The sequence below is a fragment of the Schistocerca nitens genome, chromosome 2 (genome assembly GCF_023898315.1).
Source record: "Schistocerca nitens isolate TAMUIC-IGC-003100 chromosome 2, iqSchNite1.1, whole genome shotgun sequence".
NCBI lineage: Eukaryota > Metazoa > Arthropoda > Insecta > Orthoptera > Acrididae > Schistocerca > Schistocerca nitens.
The window spans coordinates 525462103-525483681 of NC_064615.1; the positions used below are offsets into that span (position 1 = coordinate 525462103).

A 21579-nucleotide genomic window follows, 5' to 3' on the forward strand; every position below is an offset into this window, starting at 1 on the left:
TGCTGGCCAGGGTAGTTGACTTACACCTTCTAGAGCACGTTGGGTGGCACGGGATACATGCGGACGTGCATTGTCCTGTTGGAACAGCAAGTTCCCTTGCCGGTCTAGGAATGGTAGAACGATGGGTTCGATGACGGTTTGGATGTACCGTGCACTATTCAGTGTCCCCTCGACGATCACCAGTGGTGTACGGCCAGTGTAGGAGATCGCTCCCCACACCATGATGCCGGGTGTTGGCCCTGTGTGCCTCGGTCGTATGCAGTCCTGATTGTGGCGCTCACCTGCACGGCGCCAAACACGCATACGATCATCATTGGCACCAAGGCAGAAGCGACTCTCATCGCTGAAGACAACACGTCTCCATTCGTCCCTCCATTCACGCCTGTCGCGACACCACTGGAGGGGGGGTGCACGATGTTGGGGCGTGAGCGGAAGACGGCCTAACGGTGTGCGGGACCGTAGCCCAGCTTCATGGAGACGGTTGCGAATGGTCCTCGCCGATGCCCCAGGAGCAACAGTGTCCCTAATTTGCTAGGAAGTGGCGGTGCGGTCCCCTATGGCACTGCGTAGGATCCTACGGTCTTGGCGTGCATCCGTGCGTCGCTGCGGTCCGGTCCCAGGTCGACGGGCACGTGCACCTTCCGCCGACCACTGGCGACAACATCGATGTACTGTGGAGACCTCACGCCCCACGTGTTGAGCAATTCGGCGGTACGTCCACCCGGCCTCCCGCATGCCCACTATACGCCCTCGCTCAAAGTCCGTCAACTGCACATACGGTTCACGTCCACGCTGTCGCGGCATGCTACCAGTGTTAAAGACTGCGATGGAGCTCCGTATGCCACGGCAAACTGGCTGACACTGACGGCGGCGGTGCACAAATGCTGCGCAGCTAGCGCCATTCGACGGCCAACACCGCGGTTCCTGGTGTGTCCGCTGTGCCGTGCGTGTGATCATTGCTTGTACAGCCCTCTCGCAGTGTCCGGAGCAAGTATGGTGGGTCTGACACACCGGTATCAATGTGTTCTTTTTCCATTTCCAGGAGTGTATATCCTTTGAAACGTAAATTCGCTCTCAGCCCTCAGGGGTTGTGACAGTTTATTCAGTTATAAATACGTGTCTTCTGCACCTTGTTATTCAGTACTGATTATTACACTTATAATAACAGTGAGAGGCGTGTCTTACCAAGAACTGAGAGGAATTTCAGAAATCTTCAACGAAGTTACCCGTAAAGACATCTCCCATCTCCCCAACTGACCGTTGTTTCTCTGAGATACTTGTTAAGGAACTTCTTCGGTGTGGAACTGCAAAGGTAAATAAGTTGAGGGGCAAGTAATTTGTTGTATAATTGACGTAACATCGAATGCTACCTCTTCAGACAAAATTAAATTTTCTCTCTAGCGTGTCACTGTTGTGTAATGTAAATGACACGCAATGATAGGAAACCCGTTGACTCAAAAACAATTACGATGTTATGCAAACTTCGAAAAATTCTGTTTTAAACGACGAAATAACTTGTGTTGCAGATCTTCTAGGTGACGTGGCATCCATTCGCGACCTCGACAACAACTTTCACCTGCTGGTACCGAAAACAGTAGCACCGACAGAAGAGCAACGTTCCGCAGTCGCGCGTCTCATCAGGAGTTTCTACTTTGCGAACAAGCGTCTCGACGCCAGCACATTGCGGCAATACACACAGGTAACATCTTCACAAGTAACTCTTGCGAAAGTTTCTACAGGAGAAACCACATTAATCGATTAAGTGGAAAAAAATGTCTAAAGGAATCGATTTTCGATTTGCTGAATAAAGTTTGTAGTTCAGACGTTGTAAGCTCCTACTGATACGATTTTACATGATGAACGTGGTCTCTGTGGAAAGCCTTTATTCTCTGCGCCTGTCATCATGTATGTGAAATACGCACTAGATTGTGCCAGATCGCAAAAGATCACGTAAGGGTTTCGGTCTTTCAGTCACCTATCGTGTAGGGGCTAATAGTCACTCGTGGACTGTACATGGCATAGAAGGGTCTAGATTAGTTGGGAAGGTACTTGGATAGTTTTCCGAGCCTTCACATATAGCCAGTCGAACTTACGAGGGGGATGAGGTAAGAATGGAATGTCAGTGATAGTAACGAATATATTTTTGCTACGCTCCCTCACTGAGTACTGAAATTTAATGGGCTTATGTATTATTCTCCCGTATATTACGCGTGTTGTTGTTGTTGTTGTGGTCTTCAGTCCAGAGGCTGGTTTGATGCAGTTCTCGATGCTTTTCTATCCTGTGCAAGCCTCTTCATCTCCGAATAACTACTGTAACCTACATGCTTCTGAATCTGCTTACTGTATACATCTCTTGGTCTCCTTCTACGATTTTTACCCTCTACGCTACCCTACGGTACTAAATTGGTAAACCCTTGATGCCTCAGAACGACGCCTTCTTCAAGTCAATTTATCCACCTATTCAGTACCTACTCATTATTTACGTGATCAACTCATCTAATCTTCGGCATGTTTCTGTATCACCACATTTTGAAAGCGTCTATTCTCTTCTTGTTTGAACTGTTTATTGTCCATATTTCATTTCCATACATGGATACACTCCCTACAAATACTTTCAGGAAAGACTCCCTGACACTTAAATCTATACTCGGTGTTAACAAATTTCTCTTCAGAAACGGTTTTCTTGCCATAGCCGGTCTACATTTTATATCCTCTTTACTGCGACCATCACCTGTAATTTTACTCCTCAAAAGCAAAACTCATTTACTACGTTAAGTGTCTCTTTTTCTAATCTAATACCCTCAGCATCGCCTGATGTAATTCGACTACGTTCCATTATCCTCGTTTTACGGTTGTTGATGTTCATCTTACATCCTCCTTTCAAACCACTGTGCATTCCGTTCAGATGCTCTTCCAGGTCCTTTGTTATCCCTGACAGAATTCCAACGTCGTCGCCACGCGGGGTACCCATGCGGTCCTAGGCGCCATGTCACGGTTTGCGCGGCTTCCCGCCTATGAGGCTCGAGTCCTACCTCCGTCATGGGTGTGTGTGTTGCCCTGAGCGTAAGTTAAAGTTCCATTAAGCTGTGTGTAAACCTAGGGTCCCATAGCCCTTATCACAAATTTCCGATTTCAATTGTCGTCGTCAAATCTCAATGTTTTTATTTCTTCTCCATGGACCTTAATTTCTACTCCAAAATTTTATTTCGTTTCCTTCCTTGTCTGCTCAATATACACATTGAAGAACATCGATGATAGCGCAGTGGTTAGAACACCGGACTCGCATTCGAGAGAATGACGGTTCGATCCCGCGTCCGGCCATCCGGATTTAGGTTTTCCTGACTTCCCTAAATCGCTCCCGGAAAATGTCGCGATGGTAGCTGTGAAAGGGCACGGCCGCCTTCCGTCCCTAATCCGATGAGACCGATGACCTCGCAGTTTGGTCTCTTTCCCCAAATCAACCCAACCAACATCGATAATAGGCTACAACCCTGACTCACTCCATTCTCGATCACTACTTCCCTTTCTTGCCCCTCAACTCTTATAACTGCCATCTCGTTTCTCTACAAATAGTAAATAGCCTTTCGGTTCCTGTATTTTATCCCTGCGACCTATCTTCTATGAGAAGCCGTAGGGTCAGTATTGCCTCGTGTGTTCCTACATTTCACTGGAATTCAAGCTAATCTTCCCCGAGGTCGGCTTCTACCAGCTATTCCATTCTTCTGTAAAGGATTCGTGAGGGGTATTTTGCAGCCGTGACTCATTAAACTGATATCCTGTATCTACATAGAAACGGAGAAATGGTCTAGATCAATTTCAGTCACACTTCAGGTTGATATCATTGGTTTGTATTTAGAAAATTGATAAAAGATGTGGTTATTGCATGGTTGTATACCCATGAGCTAAGACATTAGCTTAGTAGCCTGTTGTTACACCAGTTTAACGCAATACACCTGCGCTTCACGGATTGACCAACTGCGTAGTAGGTTTCCGAAGGTGTATGGCACCAGATGTCTGCCCGCAGGTCACACAATTCTTTTGAACAACAAGCCGGGGGTATTTGTGCGTGAAGCTGGCGCCAGATACGTCCAAAATGTATTTCATCGGCCACATATGAGTCTAATTATATTTTGGCGGAAGAATGAATGGATGCAGACGGTCTGCAATAATGATCACAAAATTGAGGTCATGGTGCCTTCGATTTGATCGCTTGGAAACTCACGTGAATGCCCCCACTGACATACGTAGGTGGCGCTGTGTACATATCAAGCAATCGTTCGCCTGAGTGGCGGCGTGTCCAGATATGACCATCGGCCTAGGGTAATAAGAAAGGTGATTCATTTAACCAGGCTACATGTTTCCATTGATTCACGACCTATCTCGAAGATCCCGTGCCCCCTTCAATAGTAGCTGAAGATGTCGTTGAGTCAACAAAGCAACGCCAAGGAGTCGTAATTGCACTTCGTCAGATCACTCACAGACTACCGCCTACCCTGCTTCACAAACTGGCCAGGTCTCCCACCATCATGTTCTGTGGTGAGGGGTAGACGTCCGACTTGTCACCTAAATCTACTTTCAGCGTCTTTCAACGCACTTCCGTTGATAAGACTGTAGCACATCATCAGTCGTCCATCTTCATCACTTCCCAGGTGCTCGTTCCAAGGCGCTGGGCCATAACAACCTTTTCTTTGTTAAAGCAGTTTGTCGGTGGATTTCCCAGTTTGCGGCTCGTATCTATACCAGAACGCTTCCCCATTCGTCCCTGTTTCATTTATATATCAGATGGTTATAAACAAAAGACAGCTACTCACGGAGGTCCAGTGGCAACGAAACTTGGAAGATATGCAATACATTAAAACGGAACCGATTGACGCTGGAAAAAATAGTTACAGTTTAGGCCATCAGGTACAAATCGGGCGCTGTACGACATCTAATCGACGTCTCCGGAACTGATATCAAACAAATTGTGTAAGTGGCAGCTAGTAACAAAATTTACAGTATGTCTTTTTAATTTGATTGACCTTTTCCACCCACATCCCGTTATTAATCCATTACATATAGAAGCATTTCTTTACATGTTTTTTGCGTTCACAGCGCCAGATTTGCACGTGGTTGCCAAAACAGGAACTAATATTTTCCAGAGTGAATCTGTTTCACATTAATATCTACGAAACTTCGCTGCCTTATGATGATTACAGCCCTCACTGTACCTCTGTGGCTGTGGGCATTTCAGTTTTAATCACCCGGTACTTTCTTAACAGCGACACGTTCACGCAACGCCACCAGACTGCATTTAATCTCGCGGTGGGCCGCGCTCGTAATGCTTCATCTGATGAGAGAGTATATGAAGTTTAAAGTTGTGTTATACTCCTCGTGGGTCGGGAAAAACCCACCTCCGCATAATCCCTTGATTTTTTACTTACTTTCTCTAATCACGGTATAGAAAATGGATAACCGTGTGCTTACTTCGTACTGTAAATCTATAATTTTAACAGGCATTCACAATTCTGATGCTTCCTTGTCGCCTTTTAGTCTGAAATTATTTGTGCACTAAGTGCGGGTTAATTGTTTTTGGAGTTGTTAAAACCTTATCACAAAGTTCTGTTATCTTCCTAATTACATTGCTGATGGCTACTGGAAACATTTCACGTTACTCCTGATAACGTGCAGGGAATTCGCATATTCTGGCACCATCTGAGTTTCTGGATGTCGATATAAGATGCTCAGACATAGACCATAGGCAGGCCCGCGGGCCTAATACTCATCCTTAACCAAGCTCCCGGACGGCCTTGCCAAGTAACCCAACAGAAGCGTTCCTAACGCACAAATTCAAAACTATAGCGTCCGTGACATTAACACTTTTGCGGTGAGGCATCGATATGAACGACACCCCTTTTACGACACGCTTCACCACCAAATTACGTCTCGAAACAGGCATTTTTGAGAGTAAATTAGTTTAATATTCAAACCATCTTCAGAAATTTATATTTATTTACATATCGTGAACATTATTTCTTTGCTTGCTGCGTTTTACAATAGTTGTCTTTAAAACTTCCGTTGCAAAATTCTGTAACACCGTTAGTGAAGAAACAATTTGAGGACACATCTGAAAAAGTCGTCATGGCAAAATAAACACGGTTAATTCATCATAAATTACCTTCAGTTTCAGTCCCTGTGGTCTAATACGTCCACACTCTCTACGCGCACGAATTACTTTCAGGGCCGGACTGAAACCAATCGGCAGCACGATGCTTCCCATAGGCCGCGAATTGCCATCAGTGCTCTACAACTCTGCAGCCGCTATTAATCATAGTGGCGTAAAATTTCTCACAACTGTCCGTCGGGCAATGGGAGAAGATTACTGTGACGATGTTCTACATTAAATTATGAACCACGCAACAGTCTGAAGACCTGAAAACACGTACCATTGTGTCAGTTCCATAAGGACTGGGCATGTGGAAAGTCATCACAAGTAAAACATCACACACCCGCCATTTTGTCTCCACACTGATTTGTTCCATTAAAAGTACCCATAATTTGCTTTGCTACAGAGATCCTCCATTTGCTTCCTATACTGGTTAGTGTTCAGTACATCTGGTGATACGGCTAATGACAGATCCATTGGCCACCACACATAAGTCTCTGGCTATTGGTGGACATTCAGTGTCGGTTTACTTCCGTCAGTGACGCTGGAGACGACGTCGTTACATCTTGAAAACTCCGAGCCGGTTCCAGGGTCAAGCCTATAATGTTCTCAACTGTAACGTTCTGAACTGGGAGAGATCCGGCGATCGTTCCCGCCAACGTGTGGTTTCGCAAGCACGAAAACAAGCAGAAGGAACGTACGAAGTGTATGGACGGGCATTATCTTGCTGAAATGTATGGCATGAAGGGCAACGAAACGGGACATAAAATATTTTCGACGTATAGTTGAGCTGTAAAGGTGGTGAGGATGACAACCAAAGGAATCCTGCTATCAAATGAAACGGTACCTCAGACCATAGCTCCTGGTTGTCGAGCCATATGGCGGATGACAGGTTGGTATCCCATCGCTGTCTGGAGTGTCTCAAGCCACGTCTTCATTGGTCATCTGCGCTCATTTCGCAGGGGGACTCATCACTGAAGACATTTCTGCTCCAGTCAACCAGATTCCAAGCAGAAAATGCGCCTCGAGACACCTCGTACAGCAGTGGGATACCAGCCCTGAATATCGCCGACCATACGCCCTTAAAACCAGGAATATTGGACTGGAGTGCCATATTTTTCATAGCAAGAGCTCTCTCATCAGTGGCGCTCTTACAGCACAGCGGTACGGCGACGAACTGTTTTGTTGTCTTTCATGGCAAGTCATTCTGGGCTTAAATTTCAGCAGGGTAATGCCCGCCCGCATGCAGGAAGAGTATTCACTGCTTTCCTTCGCGCTCGGGAGAGTCTACCTTGACCAGACAGGTCACTGGATCTCTCGCCTGTTGAGGGTGTTGCAGCGTTACGGGTATGACCCCACAGCCAGCTCGGGGTTTTGGCGATTTAAAGCTCCATTTAGGGAGACACTGACACGATGTCCATCAGGAGGACATCCAACAACAATGCTAAATGGAGTAACTGGCTACATAAAGGCCAAATGTGGACCAACACGTTATTGATGTGCACAGTTTGTGAAGATTTTACTCCTGAATGAAACATCCAATGTTTCTGAAATTGTTATCATTAGTTCGTTTGTGCATGTTCCTCATGTCTAATGATTTCGATATCTTTCGGATAACTCCTTCGTGGTGTGTCTTTTATTATGCCTTAGAGTGTAATAGTGGTGTTAGTCTCCTCTAATGTAAGGCTCGGATTATACGACCTATATTTCACAGCAGACACGTGTTTATATGACTTGGAGACGAAACGACCCTCTACATACATGGATTTAGCTCATCTGCCTTGTTGAGAACAGTACAGTTACTTCTTAACAAATTTTCTATATCATGACTTCATGCAGAATTCTGACCTCAGCCCATTTTGTAATCAAACCGTTATTTTTGCACTGGAATGGAAGTCTTGAAATTATTATTGACGCTAATAACATCGAGCACAGAACTGCTGAGAGTAAGCAGCACAGTAGTCTCATTAAAGTGTTCTCCTTATTTAGTATGTTACCCACTTTGGCCTGATTTCAAAACTTGATTACTTTTTCGTTTGAGGACTCTCGATGCTCCTCTTAATGCTTGTGCGTCATTGCATGCTTTCTGTGGGTTTTAACCGATAGTGACGTTTGCGGTACTTTTTGAATTGGTCTGGAATTTTTCTTGTATCTTGCGTTTCTTGTTTCCGAGCATTATCTCCCATGTTTACTACCGCTAAACATCTGTCTGTCTTACAAGATTTCAGAAGTGAAACATTTCACAATGTTCTTGAGCCAGAAACGTGGCTGTGAGTGGTCATATCGGCGCTGCAGGGCCGCTAATAAGTATTCTTCGCCCTCTTTGTATTGTATTGGAGTCTCTCTTTGTATTGTACTGCTCCCGAAACGAATCACATTTGATTCGTACAGCTCCCGTCTCACAAAAGATATGCATACGTTTCCTTTCCAGCGTCCAGCGGGAGTACAGATGTTTCCAGTGATATGATGTGCCAAAAAATTATGACCACCTGCTTAATAGCTTGTTTGTCCGTCTTAGGAACGAAATACATCACGAATTCTGCGTATGAGCGATCCGACAGTTTGTCGGTACGTTTGTGGAGGTAAGAGACATTAGATGTCTACCTGCAGGTCATGTAATTCACATAAATAACGGGCCGCTGATTAGCCTATGCCGTGATGGCTCTCTATAGCGAACCAGATGGGCTTCATAGCATTTACATAAGGCCAATTTGATCGTCGAGACATCAACTTGAGTTCACTATAACGGGCCTCAAACCACTGTAGTACAGTTCTGGCTCCGAGACACAGACAGTTGTACTGCTGAAAGATGACATCGCCGTCTTGGAAGACATCAAGCATGAAGGAATGCAGATAGTTTGCAGCTGTCAATTTGTCGATTACAACGACAGTTCCCATGCAAGTGCAAGCGAATGCTTCCCATAGCATAATGCTGCTCACACCACCCTTCGTCTGTGGCGCTCTGCGCGTTTCGAGCCGCCGTTCACCTCCATGATGGCGTTTGTGGAGACGACCATCGACCCAGTGTAGCAAAAACTCGATTCACCCGAAGAGCCGACACGTTTCCAGTGATCGACGGTCGAATCCCCATGGTCCAGTGCCCATTGCAATCGTAAATGACGATGTCGTTGGGTCAATCAACATGTGAACATGTACGGTTGGTTTGCTGCACTGCTTCACGTTCAACAACGTAAGACGAACGGTGTGCTCCGAAACACTTGTGCCTGCACCACCAAAGTGCTTTGCTTTTTTCGACAGAGATGTCACAGATTACCATCTATCCTACTTTACAGTGAATGTAAGTCTCCGAACGCCAGTTTCTGTGAAGAGTCTTGGACGTCCAACCATTTAGCGCCTAATAGTAGTTTTACTGTCTTATCTCTTTCCGTAGAAGTTCATGACGGTAGCAGGTGAACATTCGACCAGCTTCGCCGTTTTAGAGATACGCGTTCACAGTCTCTGTGTAGTAAAAATCTGCCCTCTGTCAAAGTCGCTTGTCTCATTCCATATCCCAATTTGCAGGTCATTTTTTCGTTAGGGTGATCCCCCGTCCCTTTTTGCTCCTCTTACATTTTTTTGTTACCGAACCACATGCCCGCAGCGGCACCAGTGGGCATCGAAAGTCGCGGTGGGCAGTGGTCATAAGCTTTTGGCTTATCAGTGCAAATACTGATGTTTCCTTTTTTAATAAACATTTTTGGAACAGCGATAAAAATGTTTTTAAATTTTTTCTTTTTAAAATTCAGTCTTGATCGCACCACTTATACTACAAGGACATAGGTGACCGGTTTCGGTCATATCACATGACCATCATCAGACCTGTAATTTAATTTAGAAAGTAATAGAAACATTACTAGATTGACAATAAAATATGGCAAAATGCTAATAAGGATAAAATACACTAAGGCTTGTTATAGCCATAGCATGCTTCGAAGATGGTAGGTGGAGCTCCCTTCTCAGCTGCTGTCATGTCAACTGGTGCCAGCAAGCGACGGGCATACGCTTAAATACGAAGATGCTCCGCCTGCCACTTCTCCAACTACTTCATGTCAACCAATCAGTGTATAACGGGTTCACATAATCGTCAAAACATAAAAAACAAAGTACAATAATAACATAAAATAGTTACGCATAAAATATCTCTTTACAACCATGAAAATACTTAAATATCGTATAAAATATCAATTAAAAGCTTTAAAACAACTCTACAGACGATGTATACTCAGTGTGCCCTCTATGCGCTAAGGTGTTACTACCACAATGGTTTTAAAGTCAACGATGTTGTGAAGGTTAATGTTTCATATATATTTTTGTTTAAATGAATAATAAGGGAACAATGTTTATTACATTAGAAAGAAAGATAATATAACGAATTTGTGAACACATGCAAAAAATGGCACATGTATACTAAAACTACCAGTGCAATGCTATAACGTTAATACAGCAGCTGATGGTGTACATAAATATGCCTTTCATAATCAGTAAATATTCACCCTGTACTTCTCTGCCTAAAAACTGTATTTTCAGATGACCTTACAGGAAATTTGTATGTTCTGAGACTTAAAAGATTACGTAGGAACGGTAAATCTCAGTGTTCCTACCCTGCAAATACTTCGTGGCAGTACGTCTCCTAACTGGATAACAGTTCATTCGAGACAGCAGGTACTTTGTGAACAAGGTTTCCTGTTTCATTTTGTGTGACAAGAAGTACCCGGCTACTCCGTTTAGCTACTGGTCCGTTTATCGACGGCGGCCTGTTGCCGTTGCAGGTGCGTGGAGACGCGACGTACATCTACCAGTGCTACAGGGCCGCTAGGAGGCAGGCCGAGACGTTCCCTGCTCAACCTGTATACTTCTACTTCTTCAACGTTGACACTCGACTCAACTGGTTCAAAAGACTGTACGGGGCGCAGGATTTTCCAGGTGAGTCACGCTGAGTTGAGAGTGTTCCCAATAGTCTGATACAGCCAAAGCAGTCTTTGCTTTAACGCAGTGGCTCTAATCCGCGAGGTATAGTGCCACTGCGTAAGGTGAGGAAATGTTAAGATTACTTCCCTTTAATTTTATCCCAGTTCTGTAGCTCCCTCCCTCCCACATAGAGTACTAGACAGGTACTGCTATGAACATGTCCGTAGCTATGTACGGTACCAGGGCTGCCTGATGTAAAACGTAGGATTTCCGTCAGCTGTGATTCTTGCAGGCAGCGATTGGCCTATAGCTGCCCACTTAACCTAATCTACACTGACAGCGTCTGCGGGCCGCTCATTCGTAAAAGCTTACTGGGAATAGAAGTTCACCATTGCTCGGTCGACTGCTGCAAGCTGGCGTACTGCCATTTAAACCCATTGGCAAAGTGGAGTTACGCAAGCACAGTTTTTCTCAAGAATTGCTCATCGTGACAGCAACGTAACCATTTAATAATCTACGGAGACAACAAAATCATAAAATCCATACGTCGTGCTCTGTAGCTTTTAGAAATTGTGTAAAGAACTTTCCTTATACAAAAAAAAAAAAAAAAAAAATGTTTGTGAATCATACTACACTCTGCGACTGATTTCAGCATGACAGTCGTCATCTGAGAGATTGAGATACATTACGTAAAAGAGCTTACAACTTTATCTGACAAAAAAAGTAAGTAATCATAATACTGATCTCGCGTTAGATCATCAATCAGTTTAACAGCATGAGGTGATGTAAAATATATATCCTTAATTACAATGGACATCAACGCCTATAAACACAAACATAATACTTGGTGTCCCAGCAGGAATGGGCAGTATTCAACGCTCAATAGGATAAAAAAATGGTTCAAATGGCTTTGAGCACTATGCGACTTATCTTCTCAGGTCATCAGTCGACTAGAACTTAGAACTAATTAAACCTAACTAACCTAAAGACATCACATACATCCATGCCCGAGGCAGGATTCGAACCTGCGACCGTAGAGGTCGCTCGGTTCCAGACTGTAGCGCCTAGAACCGCATGGCCACTCCGGCCGGCCGCTCAATAGGATAAAAGCTTCGACTGGAGATATGCCGTATTCCAAATGGTTCCCGAGGCAGTACACGTTTGATGTTATCTGTCTCTGAGATAGTGGTGCCCATGTATGTGACGTACGCTAATCACTGGATTGGCCTTGATCGTACGATTAATTGGCCCATAGATTTTTGTTTATGGGATTGGATGAAATCAGAGATGTACATACGAAAAGTGAAGACGCAGGACGAACTGCTTGGTCGCATCATGGAAGCTGATGCCCTCATTAAGAAACGTAATTTGGCACTCACAAACAACCTTTGAGTGTGGTGTCGAAAAAGGGCAATGATGTTTAAGGCATTCGACGCCCCTCAAATTGTCTGCCATGCATCCACAATATTGTATGCTAATGGGGCTGGACTGGAAGTATCCAACAATGAGCACAGTATAAGGTTAGGAAGCGTAGCTGAATTGCTTAGTCGACAAAAACACTATGTGATCAAAAGTATACGGACACCCCCAAAAATACACTGTTCATATTAGCTGCATTGTGCTGGCACCTACTGCCAGGTACTCCATATCAGTGACTTCAGTAGTCATTAAACACAGTGAGTGAGCAGAATGGGGCGCTCCGCCGACTCACGGACTTCGAACATTGTCAGTTGATTGGATGCTACTTGTGTCATACGTTTGTACGCGATATTTCCGCACTCTTAAACATCCCCAGGTCCACTGTTTCCGACGTGATAGAGAAGTAAAAACGTGAATGGACACGTGTAGCACAAAAGCGCACAGGCCGACCTCGTCTGTTGACTGACAGTGACTGTCGACAGTTGAAGAGGGTCGTAATGTGTAATAGGTAGACATCTATCCAGATCATCACACAGGAATTCCAAACTACAAAAGGATTCATTACTATGAAAGTTAGGCGGGAGGTGAGACAACTAGGATTTCATGGTCGAGCGTCTCACAAGCCACACATGACGGCGGTAAATGCCAAACGACGCCTCGCTTGGTGTAAGGAGCGTAAACATTGAACGACTGACCAGTGGAAAAAAGTTCTGTGGAGTGACGGATCACGGTACACAATGTAGCGATCCGATGGCAGGGTTTGGGTATAGCGAATGCCTGGTGAACGTCATCTGCCAGCGTGTGTAGTGCCAGCAGTAAAAATCGGAGGCTGTGGTGTTATGGTGTGGTCGTGTTTTTCATGGAGGGGCCTTGAACCCCTTGTTGTTTGCGTGGCACTATCATAACACATGCCTGCATTGATATTTTCAGCACATTCTTGCTTCCCACTGTTGAACAGCAATTCAGGAATGGCGTTAGCAACTTTCAACACGATCGAGCACCTATTCATAATGCACGGCCTGTGGTGGCGTGGTTACACGACAATAACATCCCTGTAATGGACTTGCTTGGACAGAGTCCTGACCTGAACCCTATAGAACACCTTTGGGATGTTTTGGAACGCCGACTTCGTGCCAGGTCTCACCGATTGACATTGATACCTCTTCTCAGTTCAGCACTCCGTGAAGAATGGACTGCCATTCCCCAAGAAACCTTCCAGCACCTCATTGAACTTATGCCTGGGAGAGGGGAAGCGGTAATCAAGACTAAGGGTGGGCCAGCGCCATACTGAATTCCAGCATTACCGATGGAGGGCGCCACGAACTTGTAAGTAATTTTCAACCAGGTGTCCGGATACTTTTGATCACATAGTGTGGCTCATAACAGAGCTACAGTGCTAGTGGTTCTGCTACAAATGCAATGGCAACGATGAACAAAGCAAACAAGGATTTATATGTACAACACCAGTTGCTGAAGCAGATATCTCGTCAGAAAGGGACCCAACGAATTTTGCAGAGTGAGGAAGAAGTGTCAAAAGAAATATCAGCGTTCTTGAAAGATGAGTCAGTGGTATGTGTGATGTCGATACGCTTTATTGTGCGGACAGTGTTCATGAGGAGTACATGATGACTATACATTCTTAACTGGTGAATGTGATATTGAAGCAGGTGTCGAACCATGTAGTTCAGCACCTTTGTCGGAAAGGAAGGCACAGATCCAGTCTCCACTGAATCATAGTAAAGGACAATCGTTGGTCATGGAGCCGGTACTTGTCATTATTACATACATGGACGGTCATCCGCAGCATAGTGAATAACCAATTACTATTCAGTTCGTCCGAGCACCTGACGATGACGAGATGTCTGATCGCCGAAATATTGTGCCCGTTGGACACTATGGACCGGCAATACACCCGTGGATTGTTCGAGCAATTATGAACAATTTCGAATACGTCTGCAGCAAGCAATATTACCGTGTAGTGCATAAGTAAAACTACGGATACTCAAGGGAAGACATGTCGCACTTGTTACAAAAATTAGTGTTTGCGCTTTTCAAGGATATACATGATAGTGACCTATTACATAATGCAGATCAAATTGCTCGCGACATAGATTACAGTGATTTCAAGGGAAGCAATGGATAGCTGCATAACTTCACACAGTGCTACAGAATTATAACACCTTCTGGGAAGAACCGCCTCCGGTTTTGATAATCAACGAATTTTTCGAAAAGTATCATATTCACACTGTTTGTACGTTTTGCATTTTAATAAAATATTTCAACAATTTTTGTTGTAGCTTTTACGATATCAACCATCTGCCATGGTGAAGCTACAGCTACACTGCAATTTACATAAGCGGTTTGATTTTTCATAGATTAAGTTGTTTGTTTTGAAGTTCACAAATTTCATAGACTTTGGTAAGTATACAGTTACATTTAGTTTACCTGATATATGTTACAAAATTTCTTTCAAAAATTTTATTTACATCTTCTGAAGAAAATTCTGGAAACCGCTTTCACTGTTGACAAACCTTTATTCCTGGATTATATATGACTGGTTTCCCGATATAGTAATCGCATCTTCAAGTGAAAAAAATATACCTAATTTAACATTAGACCATTCAAATTACACTGGAAATTAACATTGCCAGTTAAAATGGGTTATAAACCGTGTAGTTAAACACTGCAAGACACGTTTTCAGACCAGTGCAGCAAAACTGATGAAAACAGCAAAAAGCCACATGTAGCGACAGTGGCTATGTCTGCGGTAGGAAGATCGCACCACTATATGAAGATATAGACACGGTTTTTTAAGAAAATGTAACATGTATCAGTTAAGCAGTGGATGCACACACAGCAAAATCACATTACCTGATATAATTTATAAACATCTTCAACTTCTCCAAAATTTAAAAGTTTTGCATATTTTTTATTAAACTTTAAGTTTCTATATAATGGTACATAGACAAATATTTGTAGTGTTTCATAACATTTAAACTGCTATAATGACAATCGGTTTCCTTAGTTGGAAGTGAGACTCAAATGTTTAAGTTTTTGCTATCAAGTTTTGATATATGTTTTTAGACACTGCTAACTATGTAGTTTCTGTATACTCACCAAATAAAATTGAAGTAGTAATAGGTTCAGCCACCAGATGTTGATGATGATGATGGTGCTATCGAGACAATTCGTTGAATAAAGCAATCTGATACTGGAAATTCCCAGCAGTCATATTTTCCTTTTTCATATCGTCTGCGCCAGTATCTTCAGATATCTATTTATTATTATTTATCGCAAAAGAAACCCTTCATTACAAACTGACCTCAACTAAGTTCCTTAACCTGTGATGCATAATGAATTAAGTGAAATTATGAAGAAGATGTATGAGACTTATAGAATCCTATAAATGCTCTGAAGCAGAGAACGTCTAGAGAAATTTCGTTTCGTAAGCTTTTTTTCTGATATTCTCTTCACATACTCACTATGCGTGCAGTTCTTAAGTACCTCTTGTTGTAGTTCCTGTCCAGATCATCCGAACATTACATAGTAACAAAGTCAGAAACGTGTGAAAATTAAGTAACGATTGTACGAGGCTCGTTCAATGTGTATACGGCTACAGATTGGTAGGTGTGAGCCGGCCGGGATGGCCGAGGGGTTCTAGGCACTACAGTCTGGAACCGCGCGACCGCTACGGTCGCAGGTTGGAATCCTGCCTCGGGCATGGATGTGTGTGATGTCCTTAGGTTAGTTAGGTTTAAGTAGTTCTAAGTTCTAGGGGACTGATGAGCTCGGAAGCTAAGTCCCACAGTGCTCCGAGTTATTTGAACCTTTTGGTAGGTGTGAATGTAGAAAATAACTGCTGAAGTTGTGATATTCTGGTTATATTTTAGGTGCCAGCCACGCCGACGACATTGGCTACTTGTTCCGTGTCAATTCATTTGCTTCTCACGTCGGCCCTGACTCTGTCGAGGGCAGAATTATTGCCAGGATGACTAAACTGTGGACCAACTTTGCGAAGACAGGGTAGGTTGAATTCATCCATTTCTAATTTTTTTTATTTGATGACTATCCAACATTTTCGTTGGTTGTCTGTAAATAGGCAACACACGAATAAGTTATTCGTTTTAAGAGCGTTTATATTAACAAGTTGGAATTGTTTGCAGGAACCCCACACCTGTTCAAGGAGACCCTCTGCTGAGTGTCACGTGGCCAGCAGTCAGCACTCGTGATCCCAGCCACTTGTACATCAGCAACCACGGGCTCAGCATTGAGAAAAATCTGCTCAAACCGCGGATGGACTTCTGGGACGGACTGTATAACAAGAAAAACGGGCTAATCTCCCGTCTGTAGTTTTTGAGACGTTTCAAATCCTGGAACACTTACTTGGATTTCTACCAACACGGAAAGAAGCCCTACGTCCATTCCAAGAAAGACTGCATGTAGCACTTATTCAAAGATTATAATTCCACTGTACAGATATGGATTAACTCTAAGTGTATGTTACTATAGCCATTCTGATTAAAAAGATGAACACGGGAGTAACTATTGTAATACCTTCTTCATCTAATAATCATCTCTACAGAAAAATTTGTTGGTATTTTAGTTGCGTCAGTGGTAAATTAAAGTCAGTTATGAAGGGATAGCTCCAGTATTTTCCCCGTAAGTATAAATGGCTACTCCCGCTACGAAGGAAAATATTACAAAAAGGCCCGTCGGCACAGTTTGACGACATTCAGTTTCACCAGTGTGGTCAATTATTAATAGTAAATTTTGAATAGAAAGCTTGATCGGAGGCTCATTATGGCAAGTTTCTTTCTGATGTTTCTTGTATGGACAGTAGCAATACATGAAGCACATGATAAATGTGCATATTTTCATGTAGATATCTATTGTTGAAATAGGGATGATCCCTGGTACTCATTTCAGTTTTTGCTCTAAAGTTTTGATATATATGTAGTTTTTTTTACACTTTCTAAATCAAACTGACTTATTATTAGGTTCAAACACAGGCTATGAGTCGCGAAGGAGGGACTGGAACTAGGATAAATCCTCTCCACAACATGGAATTGAATCTCGGACATCTAGAGCCGCAGTCTATTGCTCAAGCCGTTAGATCACCATGACCACAGTTTAAAAAAAGAAAAGATATGAACAGCCTTAATCACGTCCTGCATTTAGGGTTGTCATGAACACTGTCCGAAGACGTGATTCGAGCTGGCAATTGGTCGTGGGCCACTCGCCTTGTAAGCAGAAGTCTAGGTAGGTTTGAGTCTGCGAGCAAAGCAACCAACTTAGAACGTTATTTATCGCTCACTGTAAATGAAACGTATTTATGTTACGTATATGGATTATCTTGCGCGCCACCAGACTTTCCGATTATGGGTTTGTCATTTTGACCAACGCTAATCTCGTGAATGTGGTGTTGCTAAGGTTCAAATGGTTCAAATGGCTCTGAGCACTAGGGGACTTAACATCTTAGGTCATCAGTCCCCTAGAGCTTAGAACTACTTAAACCTAACTAACCTAAGGACGTCACACAACACCCAGTCATCACGAGGCAGAGAAAATCCCTGACCCCGCCGGGAATCGAACCCGGGAACTGTTGCTAAGGGAAAGGCATAGTGCTAACCTGTACATTCGATGTTATCATTTTTTCAGTCTTCTGCTGTCTCATCGTTACCTTCCACTTGCTGATTAGCAAACATACTTCGTTCATATCTTTATTGTACTGTGGCTCTCTATGTGAGTCAATATCATCTGTTTGACGAATTCCAGTACACTTATCTCGAATCTTGATTAGATCTTCCTGATAATCGTTTCACCAGAATATCGGGGTGTAGGGTTCCGGTTGATAGGTCATGGATCCATTACATACAGGAGACGGCTACACGCTGTGTGGAGTGCACTGTGCGGCTTTTTAGGTCGAGGGTCTCGAGAAAACACAAGAAGGGCTTCAGTCTCCAAGGGTGCGGGTCAAGCACAGGAAAGACGCTTGACCTAGGAACTGTAGGTATTATGGTAGTGAACCGCTGTAGCTGTTTTGCGAAAGAACCAGATATTCAAAAGCAAATAGAAAGCACTGATGCTCAAATCGCTATAGGTACTGGAGGCTAGCTAAAGGATCCGAAATTTTTACAAGAGACCTAACTATGTTCAGATAGGAAGATTGAATATGTTTAGGGGTGGCGTGTTTGTTGTTAGAAATAGTTTACGTTTTAATTCAGTGAAATGTGTGTGTGTGGCTGGGGACTCCAGATGGGTAGACCGCTCGTCTGGGGCAAGTCTTTTAAGCTGACCCCATTTAGACGACTTGCGTACTGATAGAGATGAAATGACGATGAATACAATACGACTTCCAGAAATCAATGGGAGAAAATCTCCGACCCGGCCGGGAAGCGAACGCTGGCCCTTAGCATGGCAGTCTGCCAGGCTGACCACTCAGCTATCGAACAGGACTATCTTGTAATGACGCTGAAATAGGTAATTTCTGTGAGTTAGCAAGGATGGAGATTATACTTGACAAACGGAACAGATTATTAACTGATCCCTTCACCGATCTCCTGACTCAGGTGATACATTTCCCGAACGGTTCAGAGAAAACCTGAGTATCATATCAGATAGGAACCGCACTCATAAAGCTATAGTTGGTCGTGACTTGAGCCTATCTTCGATACTTTGGCGAATATACATGAGGAAAGCCGGTGGTGTGCATATAACTTCGTTCGAAATTGTGCTAAATGATTTTTCCGAAAATTATTTTGAGTACACAGTTCTGGAGTCCACTTGAAGTGTAAATAGTCCCGAAATCATACTTGACCTTTTACCAACAAATAATCCTGAGCAAATAGTGAGCACAATCATGCATACAAGTATTAGTGAACACAAAGTTGTGGTTACGAGACTGGCTACCGCAACATCTAATTCCACCAAAAGTAAACGTAAAATATGTCTACTTAAGAAAAACTCAAACAAATTCTCCTGACTCTGTTCTAAGAGACAGTCTGCACTTCTTCCAAACAAATTATGTAAGTGTAAACCAGACGTGGTTTAAATTCTAAGGAATAGTTTTGGATGGCAACGGATCACTGTCGCTGAAACAGCGAAAAACAAATGGCAGATTTAGGAGAACACAAAATTGGTCATGTTATACAGAAGCTCGAAATTAGTGGTGACCTCAATGCGAGAGGCTTTTAATGATATCCACAGCGAAATTCTGTCTCGAAATTTGGCAGAAAATTCAGAGACATTCTGGTCGTATGTAAAGTACGCTATTTGGAAGACACAGTCACTACCTTCAATGTGTGACAGTGTTGGCAACGTTGCCGATGACAGAGCCGCTAAGGCGAAGTTGCTAAACATGGTTTTCTGTAATTCCTTCGCCAAAGAAGGCAAAGTGAATGTTACAGAATTCTAATCAAGAAGTTTTGCCAGCATGAGTAACTTAAAAGTAGATATCCATGCTGTAGCTTAGAAAGTTAAATCACTTAATCAAATTAAGCCTCCAGTCCGAATTGTACGAGTATATCAGTTAGGTTGCTTTCAGGATATGCTGATATAATAGCTGGCTCGACGAAGGATCTGTATCTAAGGGTCGGAAAGTTGCACGTGCCACATCATTACTCAAGAAGGTAACAGTAATCCCCTGAATTAAACACTCAGACCACTGACGTCGATCTGCAATAGTATTTTCGAACATACTCCGATCTTTATGAAGCACTTTGAAGAAAACGATCTCTTGACACACAGCACGGATTCAGACAACGTTGTTCTTGGGCAACACAACAAGCTCTTTAATCACATGGAGTAGTAATTGCTATCGATAAGGGATGTCAAATGAATAGCATATTTCCAGAAGACTTCTGACACCGTTTCTCACAAGCGGTTCTGATCGAAATATGTGCCAGTGGAGTATTGTCTCAGTTCTGCGACTAGATTCGTGATTTCCTCTCAGGAAGACTACAGTTCGTAGTGGCTGACGGAAAGACGTCGAGTAAAATGGAAGTGAAGTCGGGCGTTCGATAAGGGCGTGTTATAGGTCCTCTGCTCATGTTCATCGATGTAAACGATTTACCAGACATCTAAACATCCCTCTTAAATTGTCTGCAGATAATGCTGTCATTTACCGTCTAATAAAGTCATTAGAAGATCAAAACCAATTGCAAAATGATTCAAATAATATTTCTGAGGGGCGTGAAAAGTGCCATTGACTGTAGTGTACATAATGAGGCGTGTGAGGTCATCCACATGGGCACTAAAAGGAATCTGTTTAATTTGGTAATACAGTAAATAACGAAAATCTGAAGGATGTCTATTGAACTAAACACCTTGGGGCAACAATAATGAACAATATAAGTTGCAAAGATCACACAGAAAATGTTAGGAAGGGGGAGAGAAACTGTGTTTTACTGTCGGAACATTCAGAACATGCAACATCCCTACTAAAGGGACCGCGTACATTACGATTTTTCCGCCCACTTATGGAGCATTGCTTTGCGTTATGGGATCTTTACAAGATTCGATTGACGAAGAATATGGAAAAGTTCAAAGAACTGTAGCTCGTTTTGTATTATCACAAAATAGCGGAGAGAGGGTGACGGATATGGGGTAGCAACCATTTAAATAAAGACGTTTCTCGTTGCATTGAGACATTCAACCTCCTCGTGATAATGCGAAAACATATTGCTGAAAATCACCTACAAGGGGACAAATGATCGTCTTAATAATATAAGAGAGATCATAGCTCGCGCGGTGAGATTTAAGTGTTTGTTTTTGCTCGAGTTGCTTGGGAGCGGAACGATAGAGATATAGTTAAGCGTGAATTGCGTAAAAATCGTGTAGATGCAGAGGGACCTTAAATGTTTTGTCTATGGTATTTGTAACCGACATTTCCACAGCACCATCCCTGCATCTGTTCAAGCACATTCTAAGCACTTACTATCATGTTTGCCCTGGGTGTTTCGTACATCATAACGAATACCATCGACTGTTGCTTTCGATGTTTTAATTTCTTATTTAAAATATCCCAGTGTTCTTTATTTGTAAACTCAACATGAATAGATTTAAAATGGATCTGTATCGCCCATATTGTAAAATCCATGTGGGGTAGT

At 43.1% G+C, this 21579-nt stretch overlaps 1 protein-coding gene across 1 annotated transcript in view; it reads left to right on the plus strand.

Moving 5' to 3' along the window:
- The window catches only part of LOC126234475 (juvenile hormone esterase-like), a 70022-nt gene extending 53012 nt beyond the window's left edge, over positions 1 to 17010 (plus strand). Inside the window, exons 7-10 of the mRNA XM_049943165.1 lie at positions 1527 to 1699; positions 10915 to 11068; positions 16363 to 16495; positions 16636 to 17010. Coding sequence (XP_049799122.1) covers positions 1527 to 1699; positions 10915 to 11068; positions 16363 to 16495; positions 16636 to 16822 — 647 coding nt within the window. The 3' untranslated portion in view covers positions 16823 to 17010. The remainder of the gene's footprint in view (positions 1 to 1526; positions 1700 to 10914; positions 11069 to 16362; positions 16496 to 16635) is intronic.
- Positions 17011 to 21579: the final 4569 nt, after the last annotated feature.